This window comes from Otolemur garnettii, unplaced genomic scaffold, assembly GCF_000181295.1.
Source record: "Otolemur garnettii isolate 467f Iridium unplaced genomic scaffold, OtoGar3 scaffold00019, whole genome shotgun sequence".
Lineage (NCBI taxonomy): Eukaryota > Metazoa > Chordata > Mammalia > Primates > Galagidae > Otolemur > Otolemur garnettii.
The window spans coordinates 13,793,759-13,811,292 of record NW_003852414.1 but is presented as its reverse complement, the minus strand read 5'-3'; the positions used below and the strand labels follow the sequence as shown (position 1 = coordinate 13,811,292).

The window sequence follows — 17,534 nt, the reverse complement described above, 5'->3', positions numbered from 1 at the left end:
AAAAAAAAAAAAAAGAAAGTGCCTGTGGCTCAAAGGAGTAGGGCGCTGGCCCCATATACTGGTGGTGGTGGGTTCAAATCCAGCCCTGGCCAAAAACTGCAAAAAAAAAAAAGGATTCCAAAGTGCATTCCATACTCCAAGCAATTGAATCAAATCTGGGGTGTAGTGTGTGGTGTAATCCCAATGTACAGACAAGTCTGGGAATTACTGAATAAAATCAAATATACCAATTAGCTGAAATTTCCAAATTGATAAATGAATGAGGCAAATGCACAAATTTAAACTTCCCCAAGGTAAATATAACTTCCTTCTATTAAGTGCTATTGATAATTAGTATTATATTTGGTGTATTCTCATTCAATGATGTGATAAAAAGATAAGTAATATTAAAGGTAAATGCACAAACTTAAACTTCCTAAAGCCAGCTCTACCCTTTCTCTAAGGGCTATTTTAATTATGATTGTTTGGTACAGGCACATTCAGTGCACCACTGTTTAATGCCTTGCACTGAAGCTTATTGATCAGGTGCTGTGGTCAGAAGGTGTCCTCCCAAAATTCATGTGCTGGGCTCCCCATTGCAACTGCATCGGGGGGTGCTGCCTAATGGGAGGTGATTAGGTCAGAAGTGTTATGCCCTCGTGAATGAATGGACATGGTCACAGAAAGGGCTCGTTGGTGTGGGGGTCACCTCTTTCTACTGTCCTGCCATGGGAAGACACAGCATTCCTTCTCTCTTGCCCTTCTGCTGTGTAAGGATGTACGAGAAGACCCTCCCCAGATGGCAGTGCCTTGATCTAGAACTTTCTGGTTTCCAGAACTGGGAGGATATACATTTCTCTTCTTTATAAATTACTGAGTCTGTGGTATTCTGCTATTGCTACACAAACAGATGAAGGCATTATGCTTGCAGACAGACTAATCGTCTTCAAAATTATTTTGATATCTCAAAATGTGCAGAATAACCATTGCACTTTTGAAGCTGCTGTATCTCAACTCTTGTCTCAAAGCTGGTATAATCTGAAAAAAAAACAAAACTTTAAAATCCTACATTAAATTAATGCAGCAGAAACTGTGATAGGAGTATTCCAGATTTGTATTTGGGACATTTGTAGATGCAGTCTGTGAAACATTCGAAAACATCTTTGAACTTGTCTAGACTTGATACTCATTGAGGAAGAGAAATCTGAACACAGTCTACTGAGATCAGTTTTAACATATGTAGAAATTTAAGGGTCACCACTTCAAAAACAGATTAAGGGTTACGTGTTATTCCTGTGGTTTTCTAGAAGAAACCCTGCTGTATGTGGTTTGGAAAATAAGTTCACATTGACAAAAAGTTTACATGCTCCAATTTCGATCACTCTCTAAAGAGGAAAGTCAAAAAATTGTATAGATTTCTAAACTCGGTTTGGGCATGATCACGTAGACACAGAACACGTTCCATTGCATTTTGGAAATTGCAGCTGATCAGTGGTATTTGCTATTATTCAGTAGTTCCCAGACTTGTTTGCATGTTGGGGTCAGACCCTGTGCCCCACCCTTGGTTCTGAATTATTAGTCTAGCTAGTATACTACCTGGGCTTTGGAATTTTTAAAAGTCTCTAGGTCAGTGGTTCTCGACCTTCCTAAGTCTGCAACCCTTTCATACAGTTCCTGTGGGTCACGACCCACAGGTTGAGAACCGCTGCGAGGTGATTCTATCACGCAGACACATTTGAGAACCAGTGCTGTAGTTCAAAGGCATTTGTTACCTCATGCCATTGTCCCACCTTGGGCACATATTCAAGTATTCAGTGAGAGAAAAATTAAAATCCAGGTGTTGTTTGCATATAGGAGACCTTCTCAGTTACCCCTGATCACTGCTAAGACCTTGTATCTGTGATTTTTATATGTACTGTGTTTGGAAGGCAGGGATATAACCCATATTTGTTTTTTTGGTATTTAAAAGGATATATAAATATGCCAAGTTCTGCTTTAAAGTGTTAAATGGCATTAGTTACTCAGACCTCTCCAGCTTGTCTCAGTTATGCTGACTTCAGGGTCATTCTCTGCCTCTCAAATACTGGAAACCTTCTGGGGTTTCCACATTTTCAGAACAGCCTCCCTCGCTTTTGTTCTTGTCAGCAACCAAGTGTGAGCAATTGTGATTTTTTTTCCTTGGCCTAAAACTTCCACATAAATATCTGTCTCATCTCTCCCTTCTCCAATTCACTTCTGTTTTCTAGATGGTTCCTTCTAAGTCCACACTCAATCGGTTACATCACAGGTTCCTATTTTTAATGGTATCAAGTCCAGACTTTCTGGACAAAGTCAAAGTTCTGCACATCTAACTTGCCCATTTCACAATTTACCCCATCTGCGTCTGTTCTAGAGAGATTCTGTCTTATTCCTAGTTTTTAAATTTTTTTCAGCTCATTTTCCTGTGCTCACACCAGCCCCTCTGACTAACGTAACCCTCTCGAGTTCCAGTTTGTTGTTCAAGACCCATCTTAAATGCCATCACTTCTGTGAACCACAATTGTCTTATGCCTAAAACTGAATGGGATATTCTCTTTCTTAAAAGGCTTATAATAGTTAGTCCGCCATTAGTACAGGGCTTCTCTTATAGTGGTTTGGAATAGAGATTTTTGCATATCTGTATTATCGTAGTCTGTTACAGGCTTCTAGAGAACAAGGATTAGATCATAAATATCTCTTTGCCCTTCACAGCCTCTCACTCAAGGCCTCCCACATACATAATCAGTGCATCATGAATACTTGTTAACTTGAATGAGTGACACGCTACAAGAAAGGGTTGTAAATAAATAGGCTGTTTTACTACATCTTCCTACGTTAAACTGTATTCTCTCGAGTATTTTACCTGCATCTATTTTTCTTAGCGTCTTCCCAGCTATTTCTTTACGGAGTAAGAAGCTAACAGTGCTAATTTCCCCCTATGTAATTTTGCAAGACAAAAACAACAAAAAAAGTAAAACCTGCTTCTCACACTGCACTGAAATGAAACCTCTTCTAGCTATCTGAAAATTTTATTGCAAGCTATAAATGCCAACTTTATAGATCTGAAAGAGCCTCCGCCATGTCAGCAAAAGCATACTATGAAAATATTTGTTTGCGTCTAGCGTTGGTGATTTTAAAACAAAACTGTTCAAGAGATTGTGCTTTTATTTTTTGCTTCTTTATTTTTAATGACTCAAGAAACTCTTGCAAACTCATCCCCTTTTCCCTGCCCTTATTTGCCTTCTGTGTCAACCATCTGAAGTTAAGTGAGTCGGCAACATGACTTTCCTTTTTCTAAGATGTGATCCTGAAAGGATTTCTTGCTCCCCAGCACTGGAGGATCCAGAACATAGCTCACTGTGCTTTTAATGGATTGTGATCAGTTATTTGAGGAGAACTCATGCTCTGCTAAATGTTAGCAGGATAGAAATATAGAATGTTGGAAGGGTTTTTGATTCCATGGATGGTAGTCATGCACTACGTGATGGTTTAGTCAGCAGTGGACCTCATATAATGATGATCTCTTAAGATTATGATACCATGTTATTACTGTGCCTTTCTGTGTTTAAATATGTTAGATATACAAATATTTACATTTTTCAGTATAGTAACATGCTGTGCAGATTTACAGTCCTAAGAGTAATAGGATATACCATCTAGCCTAGGTGTGTAGGAGGCCCTACCATCTAGGTTTGTGTAAGGACAGGATACAATGTTTGCACAACACTGAAATCTCATTTAGCACGTTTCTCAGAGTATACCCTATCATTATTCGGTGGATGACTGTATTTGTGTTAACAAAAGTAGCATCTGTAAACCCCAGTAGTCGTTTGTAGTTTCCACCACATACTCACCTATTTATCTAACTTTGACATAGCTCCACTGTTGGCCGGCACTCTTGTGACTATTTTTATTCTAACTTCCATTTTATAATCTTGAAAATAAATTCCCCCAAAGTTAACTTCAATTGCAAAATGATGAGCAGAAGGATAAAGTAGTATTGGATTTTTTAACTATAAATAGGGTAAATGATGTCAACCCCCTAGGAAAATTCTGTTTACAGCTGATAGATGGCTTGTTCATCGCTGCCTGAATCTAACATTCTAACATCCCGAAGACATGGAGAAGTTAGAATAAAAGAAAAAACACTGAAAGGAAGTTTCATTAATGTATATTGATACCTATCACTTGAAGTACCAGACTTAATAGTAACAGCATAGAAATGAGTGTTGACCAGTTGGTAGAAAGAAAACAGCCAACTTTTCCATAACAGTTGGTTATATGAAAGTCTTGACTGAGTTATAATTTTTGGAAGTTGCTTCTGAGTAAATTTGTCCATAATTATTTTAAAATTATAAAACGTGGTTGGTTCTCTCTTCTCTCTCTCTCTCTCGTAAGAAGTAGATATAGACAGAGAACTATGTGGATTTTTGAAAAGCTCTCTTATATTAGAAAGCTTAAATGACAATTTTGATTAATACTAGAAAATGACATAAGTTTTCCGAAGTAATATCTGTAGGACTTTTCTTAAAAATCCAAACTTAATAAAGGAACTCTGTGTATGGGCTGTAGACTGAATTGTGCCCCCTACGCTGAATTCGTATCTTGAAGCCCTATCCCTCAATGTTACTGTATTTGAAGTTAGGGCCTCTTGAAAGTAATTAAGGTTAAATGAAGTCATAAAGGTGGGGCCTAATCTGGTGGAATTAGTATCCTAATAAAGGAAGGTAGAGACTCCAGAGAACTCTTGTCTTGTGAGGGCACAGTAAGAGAGTGGCCCTTTGCAAGCCAGAAGAGCCTTCCCTGAAAATTGAATCAACTGGAACCTTGATCTTAGACTTCCCGTCTTCTAGAACCATGAGACATGGATTTCTGTTATTTATGCTGCCTAGTCAGCGCTGGTGTTTTGTTGTAGCAGTTGGAGCTGACGAAGGCAGTAAGTAGCTAGTATCCAATTTAAGGCCTTGTCTTGAGGACGTTAAATCTAGAACCAAAATTTCTACCTTTTTAAATTATGATGATCTCTTTTATTATCAGAACATTTTAAAGCCCTCTTCGCCATAGCTGTGACTTATTTCCAGTGGTTTAGAAAAACACATGATACCGGGAATTATAGAGACTATCAGAGGCAGTAATGAACATACATCTTAGCTACCACAATCATATTGTGCATTTGAGAAAAGCAGTAGTGCACACGTATGCAAGATTCATAATTTATTCATTCTGCACAGATAAGACAAGGTGTCCCCAGGGATTTTTATACCCCCTGCAATGCGTTTATCAAGTTGCCTCCAATTTGGAGGCCACTAATGTACAGCTTATCAACAAGGTTGATCATGGACTTATTGCAGTGGCTATTCAAACTGCACACTTTTATATGTCTTAGTAAAGATCACTTAACTCAGACAAAGAGGGTTCTGACCTTCGCCTAGCAGTCACTTCCTATTAGCTTTGTGGCCGCAAGATCTTAAGAGCTTAGATGAAAGGCATGTTAAGAGAGATCTAGTTCAAGTCCTCACACAGACTAAAGCCCAGGACTTACAGTGGCTATTTAGAGTCAGAACCTGTACTTCAACTCATGTCCCCTCCAAGCTATATTACTTTAATGATAATTTTATGCATTTTTGGTAGAAATCTCATACATATTTTAAACACTTTTTTCAATCACATCTTTTTTGGTAGATTTTTGAAGCTCTTAGAAATCCCTTGAAATTTGGTGATCTACCTCTTTAGAGACCATTGTTGGGAAATTATTTGCTATTATTTATAGAAGACAAACTCAGATGGTAATTGATTAAAAAATTCTCCCCCAGATTCTTTTTCTGGCCTCTTCTGTTTCAGCTTCCCACATTGGAGAATAGTCTATTGTGCTCATTCTTGCAAAAGTTAAACAATCTTTACAAGGGGGTAGATAAATAAAGGTATACCCTATCTAAATGGAAAACACGTTCTATTTAATTTAATAAATAAACCAACATAAACACATAATGACTTGCCTCAAAATGCCTGTTGATCTAGGCAATCACTTTATGAATTGTGGAGTCTTTTCTTACTATTGTGATGATCCCAAGTAAGCATGGTATACTTTTTGGCTCTGTATTTCACCCATTTCTGTGTAGCACAGAAAACAGTCTCATCTTTAAGAGAGATTGTTAGAGGAAAAATGGAAACTTTTATGATGTTTTATAACATTTACAACATTTCTAGCTTCCCATATTTTATATGGTGCACACAGTGTTTTGATTTCACAGTAAATTTACACACACGTTATTCTAATCTTAGGTTCTTGGAGGTCACTTAAGTAAACTCTCGTGAAGAATTGGTAAAATAAATTATGCCTTCAAAAGTCATATATAAGATATTGCTCGGAGGGCATGCTGCAAATAGATCAAGTCCGTAAAAATCCTTAGGGAAAATGATAAAAGTATTCATAACCAACTGAAAAAATATGAAAAAGGTGTGCATAATGAGAGTAACAATCTGATAAAACCAGCAGGAGATGGATGGATTGATTTTAATTCTTCTAACACTATAACATTAAATTGAATTGTATACCGTATAATTGTTCTTAGTAACTGAAGAGGGTAATATGGGGGATTTGCTGATGGATATTGAAGGCTATTCGAAGATAATATCTTATTCTTATCACACTGAAATTGTCTAGGACTGATTCAATAATACTGAGCATTCTGTGTTCTGTTCATAGGCTTTTCAAATGAGTTTAAACCTGTTGGTTTACTTTGATTCTTTGGCAACCTGGTGAAAGAAAACTAAATCCTATCATTGTTTTTTTTGTTAATTTCTTGACCTACCCATACCACACTCCTTGTAGCCAAAGTAGTATTGCAAATTTTCCTGGGCATGGTATGGAGATTGAAGTCTTTATCTCAGAAAATGTTTTCCTCTAATATATTTTAAGTTTTTTCTATACTAACTACATATGTATTCAATCTCTGTTTTTTCTGTAATTTATATGATGATCCATTGTCTTTTCAACTTGGGATGTCATAACAAAATATCATAGACGAGGTGGTTTAAACAACAGAAATTTATTTTTTTATGATTATGGGGACTGAAAGTACCAGATCAATGTACCAGCCGATTGGTGTCTTGGTGAGGGCTCGCTTCCTGACTTGTAGACAGCTGCCTTCTTGCTGTGGCCTCACAGTGGAGAAAGAGAGACAGAGACAAAGAGAAAGGGACAGAGAGAGAGAATGAATCTCATTTCTCTTCTTATGAGAGCACTAATCCTATTAGATCAGGGACCCACTCTTCTGATGTCATTTAACCTTCATTACTTCCAAGAAGACCCTATCTTTAAATACAGCCACATTGAATTTTGGGAAGGAGACAAAACATTCAGCCCATAACATTTGTCACATTTATCTCATCGGTCTTTTCCATTTCATATTATGTATCCTAGGCCTGTTTCCTGTGTTCTGACGGGTAGTGTAATATTTATTTAACTACAAGTGGGTTCATCTCTGTAAATTTTTACCCGAGTACTGTCAGTTCATGGAGCACTATTCTTAAACTATTTCTGAGGATTATAATATTCACAACTAATATTTAAAACTAGCTTTACCTTGTAGATGAACTACATAGTCCTTGTTAAATCATTCTGATAAGAATGTATTATTAATGTATTCATTAACACCTGACAAGAACTATTCAAATCCTAATTTGCTTTATTAATTATGAAATGGTTTTCAAAAGGCAGCCGATTCATTCAGTCCTAAATAACCTAACCTAAGAACTTCTAGGGATTCAGTATCCATGTACACCAAATGTCTAACATAATGCTAGCCATGCAGTATATTCTTGATCATTTTTTTCTTTTAGATCTCCACAAAATGAATTTGGAGCTCAAAAGCCATGGCTGCATAAGCTGATGTGTGAGGCATTCACAAAAATTAATCTGTCATAAAATCATCTTAACACCCATGATAGAAGAGAAAGCAACATTCGGGTTAGGAGTTACATAGGCTGCTGGTTGCAGAATGGCTGAACTATAGCTATGATGACTTTTTCCTCTGTATTTTTGGTAGCTGTCTTCTGTTTGTCTACAGCTGCACATTTGCAAGCATTTTTGAGAAACACGGATTTATAAGATTTATAGCCACCTCCTGTGCCATCTCCTTTCAGTAACAGTTGGTTTCCTAAATGAATTGGCAAGTAGGCATATCACAGTAGTGTTTTGTTTTATTTTCTATAATGTTAGAAACAGTTTTGCTTTGGAACAGAAAATGAAAATCTTTGGACCCAAAGTGGCTTTTGACAACTCTTTAAGTACCATTATTCCAAAAAAAAAAAAAAGCACAAGACGTGGTTTGAATAATTTAGTAGTGCTAACATGTCACATTTTTGAGACATCTATTTTATGGCTTTCCTGAATATCTGACACAAACACTTCTCTGGAATTTAACAACTGTGTCTCTGCTTCGCTAAGTAAACAATAAATTGTCTTCCTCTTTGAATGAAAGTTGCCATGACAACTTGGCAAGTGTGGGCTATAGAAGTCAAATACCAACCTCTAGTGTTTTCAAAGATGTGATACTGTCTCTGGCAGCTCTGATTTAAGTAAAAATGTAGGTGTGTTTTCACATAGCCCCATCAGTGACATGCTTTGTGATTAGATATATATTTTTTCAGATAATTCATTATTAAAGTATAAGGATACTCTGGTTGCTTATGACAACTTCAAGATTCTTTCTTATTGCAGAAATTTAGAGATAAAGGAAAATGCTGACGTTGTTTTATAAAGATTGATTTCAACCATTGTACTGAATTCTATGTTGAAAGTTTGACATTATAAGGAGAATACCTATTTAGTAATTCGTGTGGAAATTTGGCAGCCTCGTAGAACCTTTTACATAATTGATCCAAAGATTATGCCTTTGACTTCAGTGTTGCTGAACTCTGTAATCATACTAGCAACAGGAATAAAAAAATTAAAAAATTATATTTAAACTCATTGAGTACTTTTTCATAACTACTCTTTATGAATGATCATCATTTGCTATTGAGACTTGATGATTTCTAGCAGGTTAGACACAGACTTCCATTACTGCTGTGTGATTACCTAGAAGGAGAGATGTTTATTATCTGGACCTATAAATGTATTAAGGTCACCTTTTTCAATGTTGCTTGAGTTTACTTGCAAGTAAGAGTCACCTATTTTTCAATTACGATTCTTTGGGTTGACCATAACCTAACTCAGGGTGATTTAACAATAAAAGAAGGCTGGGCATGGTGGCTCATGCTTGAAATCTTACCCCTCTGGGAGGCCAAGATGGATGGATAGCTTGAGCTCAGAAGTTCAAGACCAGCCTGTGCAAGAGTGAGACCTCCATCTCTAAAAATAGCCAGGAGTTATGGTGGACATCTAAAGTCCCAGCCACCTGGGAGGCCAAGGCAAGAGGGTCTCTTGAGCCCAAAGAGTTTGAGGTTACTGTGAGCTATGATACCATGGCACTTTACTGAGGGCAACTGAGTGAGACTCTATCTCAAAAAAAAAAAAAAAAAAAAAGAGAGAGAGAGAGATGTAATGGTTCATCCCAGTGAACAAGTCTAGAAGTCACACTTAGATATGGCTGACCAAGGATGTGGCTGTTTCTTTGTGGTGTTCTTGGTTCTGTCCTTATACGTGTGTTTGCCTTATCTTCAGGAAGTTTTTCTCAGGGTAGCAGAATGGACAATCCTCCCAAGTCTCACACCTATACATCCAGCAGTCAGAATAAGGGGAATTATCTCTTCCTACCTCAACTACTGAATGTCTCTGTAATTGAGCCTTTTAGGTTATGAACTCACGTATGCCCACCAACCACAGTGACCAGTAAAATGATGTGAGCAAAATGCCTTATGCCCAATGTCAAGAAAGGTACCCATTCTGAAGCTTCCAGTGTGACAGGTGTCAACAGGAGTGAGAGAGATACGTGTTAAAGACACAAGCACGTGCCTCAGATCCTCGTAGAGTTCAAGTAATCACTGTCATGAGATGCTGGAAAGGAGAGAGGAAACCCACTGGAATATCCAAGCTCTCTCGGGGAGCATCTTATTCCTGCTTCTTTCTTTGTATCAACTTTCCTCTTCTTTTTCTGCAGAATTTTCTTTCATCAAAGGTGTGCATTGTATGTGATAGTGAGAGTTTAATTGGAGGTATACATAGGATGTTTATTTTTTAAAAAGCAATACTTTACGGTAACATGTAATCACTATTCTCAACCTTCACGTTTTTGTTCCTACTGTTTTAGTGATGAGGCAAAATGTATTTAGAATAAAACTTAGAATATGCTTTTCCTTCCTGTCACAAATTTTATATATAATAAAAAAATGTGAGATTCTTGTTTAGACTAGATTTCGAAAATAATTTTTATTTTATTAGCACTTAGATAACAAATGGATTAGACAAAATTCACATCCCAAGCTTTATTATTTAGATCACAGATCATCTATTTACTCAATGTTTTTCTTGTATTCAGTATTTTAAAATATATTCTCTCTAGTGACTCATCAAATTGATAAGGAAAATTGCATTTCACGGTTTAAAAAATTATAGTTAGAATTGGCCAAAAATCATCTGACTTTTGGGGGGGTTTCCTCATCAAAATTGCTTTTTAAAACCTTTAAATCTATTTGATGAGTGGAAACATTACAAATAAAGTCTTTATGACAGGTACCATGATAACACCAATAGTGAGAATTGAAGTGAAAGTAGAATTTTTAAACACACATTAAATAGGAAAATATATTATCTCCATTTCTTGGGCCCTTAATTGAAAGTAAAACCTTATGTGACCTTATTTTTAAAGAATAGAGATTTGAACTCATTGTCACTCAATCATAATTATGACTCAGATTTTTAGTAAATCATCCTAAAAATGGCATTTTCATCAGGTGGCCATTAGGTCTCTAACACTACTGTAGTCCAAGGAATATGTAATATAGTTCCTTCTATGTTTTGTGTATTTTAACACTGTCTTCTAAGGAAGAATACTAATATATTTCATTTTAATTCATTTCCATCAAACATTATATAAATCATTTGGCTGTTTCGAAGACTATGAACACCTCCAAGTTCAATAGGATTTTTTAAAAAAGAATTTTAAGAACAAAATTTCTGTTCATGATATGCATTATTCTCCATTATTACAGGAGGACACAGATCACAATTACTATATATCTCGGATGTATGGTCCATCTGATTCTGCCAGCCGGGATTTGTGGGTGAACATAGACCAAATGGAAAAAGACAAAGTGAAGATTCATGGAATCCTGTCCAATACTCATCGGCAAGCTGCGGTAAGCACTTTGGCACTCAGAGTTTCTTTTTTCCTCCTCTGTGAAAAGCATTGTTGTTTTAATTGGCAGATAGCCACTTATTTTATAAGTGTGATGATTAAATATTAGAACAGCCTTCTGTTGTCATCACTTTTCAAGTATAGTCAGGTCTGTAACTTAATTTAAAATTAATATTTACATGTCTGATATTAATGAAAATGAAAGAGAATTGTTTTGATAAGCCACCGCTAATTAAACCAATTTCTTTAGCATATTTGATAAATATAGATTTAATTCAAAGTTGAGATTTATCCTGTGTTATTTTAAATTTTCTTATAATCCGTGAGTTTATTAGAATATTTTAAAAGATCACATGAATTTTGTATCTTCTGTTTTATATGGGTCTCTTGCTCTTGTTCTTGAAAAGATTTAACCCAAAACATTTATGGCTCAGATAAGATATATAGATCAAATATGGGCTTTTTTTTTTTTGATATAGAGTCTCTGTCACCCTGGGTAGAGTGCCGTGGCATCATCATAGTTCACAGCAACCTCAAACTCTTAGGCTCAATCTTGCCTCAGACTACCAAGTAGCTGTGACTACAGGTACCCACTACAATGCCCAGCTAGTTTTTTTAGTTTGATAGAGATGGGGTCTCACTCTTGCTCAGGATGGTCTGGAACTCCTGAGCTCAAGTGTTCTGCCCATCTCAGACTCCTAGAGTGTTAAGAGTATAGGCATGAGCCACCACGCCTGGCCAAATTATGGGCTTAAATGAAGAAGTTTAATATAAAGGAAAAGAATAGACGGTATCAAACTGATATTTTAAGCTTGGGCACATTATTTACTGCCTGTATTTCTGTTCCTTCTTCTTACTTTTCTTTCTTTTTTTTGAGACAGAGTCTCCCACTCTGTGCCCTGAGTAGAGTGCGATGGTGATGGCATCACCGCTCATAGCAACCTCAAACTCTTGAGTTGTGCAATCCTCTTGCCTCAACCTCCCAGGTAGCTGGGACTACAGGTGTGTGCCACGACACCCAGCTATTTTATTTTTTATTTTTAGTAGAGATGGGGTCTGTTGTTCAGGCTGGTCTCAAACTCCTGAGCTCAAGCAGTCTACCGACCTAAGCCTCCCAGAGTGCTGGGATTATAGGCATGAGCCACTGCACCTGCTAACTACCTGTATTTCCTTAAGTAAACAATTTATCTTTTCTGAGGTACTATTTCTGCATTTGTAAAATGAAAGTGATAAGGAATATTATTCCAGCCTCACTTACTTTACTTGTCATCAGTAGCCTATTCTATGAACCAGAATGAATGCTTAAATAGATTAGCATTTTCAATCTTTGCAACAATCCTTTGATCTAAACACTGTCATCCAAGTATTTCAAAGGAGAGTCCTGGAAAAGGGTGAAAGTAGGATATTAACTTAGGTGGTTAAGCTGATACCTCAATTGCACATGTAAGATTTATCACACTTGGTCCTCAAAATACCCATTGATAACCATTTTCTGATAAATGCCAGATTTAACATTGTAAAAGTTATTTGGTTTTGCTGGCATATGTAACAGTGGTGATCTTGTCAGTGAAACCACATCGTGTTAAGTTTGGTATGATTTAAAGAGTTTAGTATCATGTAAAGAAAAAAGTAAAACAACTCTAACCTTTCAAGGGTTTTGTTCATTATTGACCTAAAGATAGAACGAATAGCATCAGTGGCCGAAGGTATTTGGAGAGGCATTGATTTGACAAATGTTAAATACTACCATTTTTGTCCATGGCCTTCATTGTTTGTATGGAGATGTTCCTGTGTCACAAGATCAACTTCCAGATGTTCAGTGGAAATCAGTTTCAGTTCACCACAATAATTCGCTGAATTTTCAGCATGAAACACATGTGTTTTGAGTCTAAAAAGCAAATGAAATCACAAACTCCCCTTGCCAAATGAACTCCATTATGCCTTTTCCCCCTCATATTCAGGCTACCTCAGGCAAGTTGACAAATTCAGAAATAAGTCCCTATAGGATTTCAAAAAGATTTTCAGAAGTGAAAATGAGAAAGATTAGATTAGGATGACGTCTGTCTGGAATTTATTGCATTTGATCATCTTCCTGCTCTATTACAGTGGCTGATGGGGTAAACTGTCCTTTGTGGAAGTTTGAATGTTGTGTATCACCAGGGGATTCCGTGAAGTGATCGGGTCCTGTTAAGACCTTCCACAGTTTAAATACTGGCTAATGGCTTCTTACGCCTGCCTCTGGGTGCCACCTTTCTCTCATGCTGTCCTAAAGATGAGGCGATTGTCTCTCCTTGAAGAGGCTTTTATCTTTGCAATAGGGTTTATTGGTTGGTCTGTGACCTCAGCTCTTAGAAAGTGTCTCACAAAGCTGTAGATGACCCATTTGTTTCGTATTGTGAGTGTGGGAGCAACCCTGTTACTGTCAACATCTGAAGTAGCTATACATACAGATGGAAGGACTTGAACTTCAGCTTGTAACTTACCTGGTCCTCCATGCACGAATTTTTAAATGTGTGTAATTGTTAGAAGTCTTTATTTTAGCTACTTTGCCATTGTCATAGCTTGGTTTCTTGGTATTCCATGAGTATTTGAGCCATTGCTAAACATTTCTTAGGACTAGAAATTGGTCCTATACTCACTTTGTTAATCCCCCCCCCCGCCCCCGGGAGAGAAAAAACACAACATTCACTCACACACACCACACTGACAACACACTCAGGCACACAATTCCATGAATAACAACAGGATTAGTAGAATTACTTGGGTAGATTTGGGGGGATTTTTTGGAAAAATTTACCACGTGGACAATTTCTTTTAAATAAGTAGTGTTTAGCTGGGCATTGTGGCAGGTACCTGTAGTCCCAGCTACTTGGGAGGCTGAGGCAAGAGAATTGCTGAAGCTCAAGAGTTTGAAGTTGCTGTGAGTTGTGACACCACAGCACTCTACTGAGAGCAACATAGTGAAACTCTGTCTGGAAAAAATAAAAAGTAGTGTTTCTTAGAATGTCTATGCTTACTTAGTAGAACAGTCTTTAAATTTCTTATAAACATTCTTTCTTTCATAAATGTAACTATCAAATGTTGTATATAATAATCTGTTTTAATATTTCCACAGTTGTCCTCCCTACCTTTCCAAACCACCTCATTCTCTTTGCTCCATTTCCATTGTGACTTCCTCAAAATAAAGGCAGGTGATTAGAGAAGACAACAGAATTGTAATATTAAGATAGCATGGCCAGGGAGCTCAATAATGCCCACGTACACTTCCACCCACAACAGACACATGCGCACGTGCAGACATCCACCAAACCAGAGCTGTTCTTCCCCTGATGTTTATGAGAGGCTCAACCCCCAGGGAAGACAGCCAGGAGGAAGCAGGGATCTACTTTGTTAATTAACTTTGCTCATTTCCTCATCCATGTAAAAGGCTCTCTGATAATTTATCTGGAAACCAGATTTACATGTGAGTTCTAAGAAGAAGAGGTAATTGATGTAATTTACATTTCCAAGGCCAGGCATTGTGTCAAAAAATTAGACAAAATAAAGAAAGGAAGATGTAGCTGGGGACAGACCCAGGGGCTGTAAGTGGAGTGGCTGATCCAGCCCTGTGTCTACCACAGGTAGAGTGCAAGGGAGGGCAAGAAGACGGCAACTTCCCACCCCTTTCCCTCCTTCATCAGAAGGGGGGAAGAAGAGAGCACCAAGGCTGTAAAGTCTCCATCATTTTTAGTGGCCGAATAGTGTTCCGAGGTATACACATACCACAGCTTGTTAATCCATTCCTGTGTTGCTGGGCATTTAGGCTGTTTCCACATTTTTGCGATTGTAAAGTGAGCTGTGATAAATAGTCATCAATGTCCTTATGATAAAATTTTTTTTTCTTCTTCTGGGTAGATGTCTAGTAATGGGATTGCAGGATCAAATGGGAGATCTGATTTCAGTTTTTTATGGATTTTCCCTATTTCCATCCGAAATGATTGTATTAATTTGCAGTCCTACCAGCAGTGTAAAAGTGTTCCCTTCTCTCCACTTCCACACCAGCATCTGCAGCTTTAAGACTTTGTGATGTGGGCTATTCTCACTGGAGTTAGGTGATACCTGAGGGTGGTTTTGATTTACATTTCTCTGATGATTAGGACCATGAGCATTTTTTCATGTTTGTTAGCCATTTGTCTGCTGCCTTTAGTGACGCTTCCATTTATGTCTCTTGCACCGTGATATATGGGATTATCAGCAATTTTTAGGTTAATTTGAGTTCTCTCTAGATCCTAGTTATCAAGCTTTTGTCCAATTCATAATATGCAAATACATTTTACTATTCTGTAGGTTGTCTATTTACTTCGGTTGTTGTCTCCTTAACTATACAGAAGCTATTCACTTTAATTAAGTCCCATTTGTTTATTTGTTGTTGTTGTTGCAATTACCACAGAGGTCTTCTTCATAAACTCTTTCCCCAGGCTGATATCTTCAAGTGTTTTGCCCACACTGTTTTCCCAGCATTTTTATTGCTCTGGATTGAGGTGGCACACATTTTTCTTAGCAAAGCATCACAAGAATGGAGAAGCAAGAATTCAATGTATGCAATTCTAATATGAAGGCAGTAAATGAGCTGATACAGGGTGGGGGGGCAGGGAAATGAGGGAGTTGAGAGGGTGAAGGGGGAGATGGGTGAAGCACGGTGTATGGCACACCTCTTGGGGACGGGACACAACTACAAGAGGGACTTGACCTAACAACCATAATCAGTGCAACCTAATTCTTTGTATCCTCAATGACTCCCAAACAATTAAAAAAAATTATTTCTATTAAAATAACTAAAATTCTCTTCTCTACCACCACCACTTATAAATGTGGTCCAAACAATTATTTTTGCACCTTAGTTAATATTCTGGAAAGAGGAGAAAGGGAGAAATAAAGGGAGCGTTTTCCCTATTTCCACATCTACAGTAACATCGTATAATTTCACGACAGAGTTAAACTTGGAAATCACTTAATGCACATGCTTGAGCTGCCAAAGCACATTAATTTTTCTTTCCTTTCTGTAGTCTGGACCATATCATCAGTATTTATATTACTGGATGTATACTAGAATTTGTGGCATGTTCTTTCGAATTTCTCCATTGTCCTTTTTGCTTTAATAACATATCTTAAATCATTGTTGCAAAGAAGGAGATGCTAAAACTGAGTATTGCAGTTGACAAACTCAAGCAACGTGTGTCTTCCGAGATAAAGGAAAGTGAAAATTTTGCATGAGTCCCTGCCATATGGCAAGCCATGAGGCAGGCACTTTATATTAAGTTGCTCATTCTTATCTGAGCAGTTCTTCCTTTTCTCAAAGTCACATAGTTATAAAGCTGCCAATCTAACAGTTTCTGGCTATAAACCTAGAAAACAGTCTTGACTTGTTTCTTGTCCTCCTTGAGGACCTTTCATATTCTGAATTTTCGTGATTTTCTTCTGTACGTCTATATCTGTAGTATTTAATGTACTGATGGGCATGAAGTTTGATTCAATAGCCAAACAAATATTTTGTCCTCTGAATTCACAGTTGATGATGTTCTAATTTATCACTCCTGGAAAAGTATCTCTGACCTGGAGGAAGAAGCTCAGGGTTACGGGTCAGGAGACCTTGCCTCTCATATTTATTTTCTTGGATTGTGGCCTCTCTGCATGTCAGTCTTGTAACCCGGAAGGAAGGGTTGAATACTTCTGAATACAGCCTTGGAAAGTTGGAACTTTTATACCCAAGAGCAGGGTTGGGGTCAGTTGAAAATTACTAAGAGGAGATATCAGAAGTGAAAAAGGATTCTGCCAAAAATTTGTTAGGATTCTTGCTGAAGGAAAGCCTGGGTGATTCAGTCCCAATGTCGGGCGGGAATTCTTGCTAAACCAACCAAGGGAGATTTTTGCAAAAATTGAGTGATGCTGAGATACAGATAGCTGTCCAAAAGTTGAGGTCTTAAGAAGGTGACTCAGAGGAATCTGACTCATGTTTGGCCAAGGAAGGCATCTTGTCATTTCCAAATAAGTTAATTGCTGAGTACTCTGTAAAAGTCTCTCTGAAACTGATAGGTACATAGATATATAGATAGAAAAATCATGGATGGATGGATGAATGGAGATACAGGCATAAGTGGATGGATAGCTAGATAGATATAGATGGATGGATAGATATAGATAAAAAATAGATCTATGTGTTTCTTCTTTTTCTTTTTTCTTCTTTTTTTTTTTTTTTTT

At 37.3% G+C, this 17,534-nt stretch overlaps 1 protein-coding gene across 1 annotated transcript in view; it reads left to right on the top strand.

Annotated features, from left to right (window-relative positions):
* PLXDC2 (plexin domain containing 2) overlaps nucleotides 1-17,534 on the top strand; it is a 370,418-nt gene that overhangs the window by 173,051 nt on the left and 179,833 nt on the right. The window contains exon 3 of the mRNA XM_003786768.1: nucleotides 11,152-11,298. Coding sequence (XP_003786816.1) covers nucleotides 11,152-11,298 — 147 coding nt within the window. The remainder of the gene's footprint in view (nucleotides 1-11,151; nucleotides 11,299-17,534) is intronic.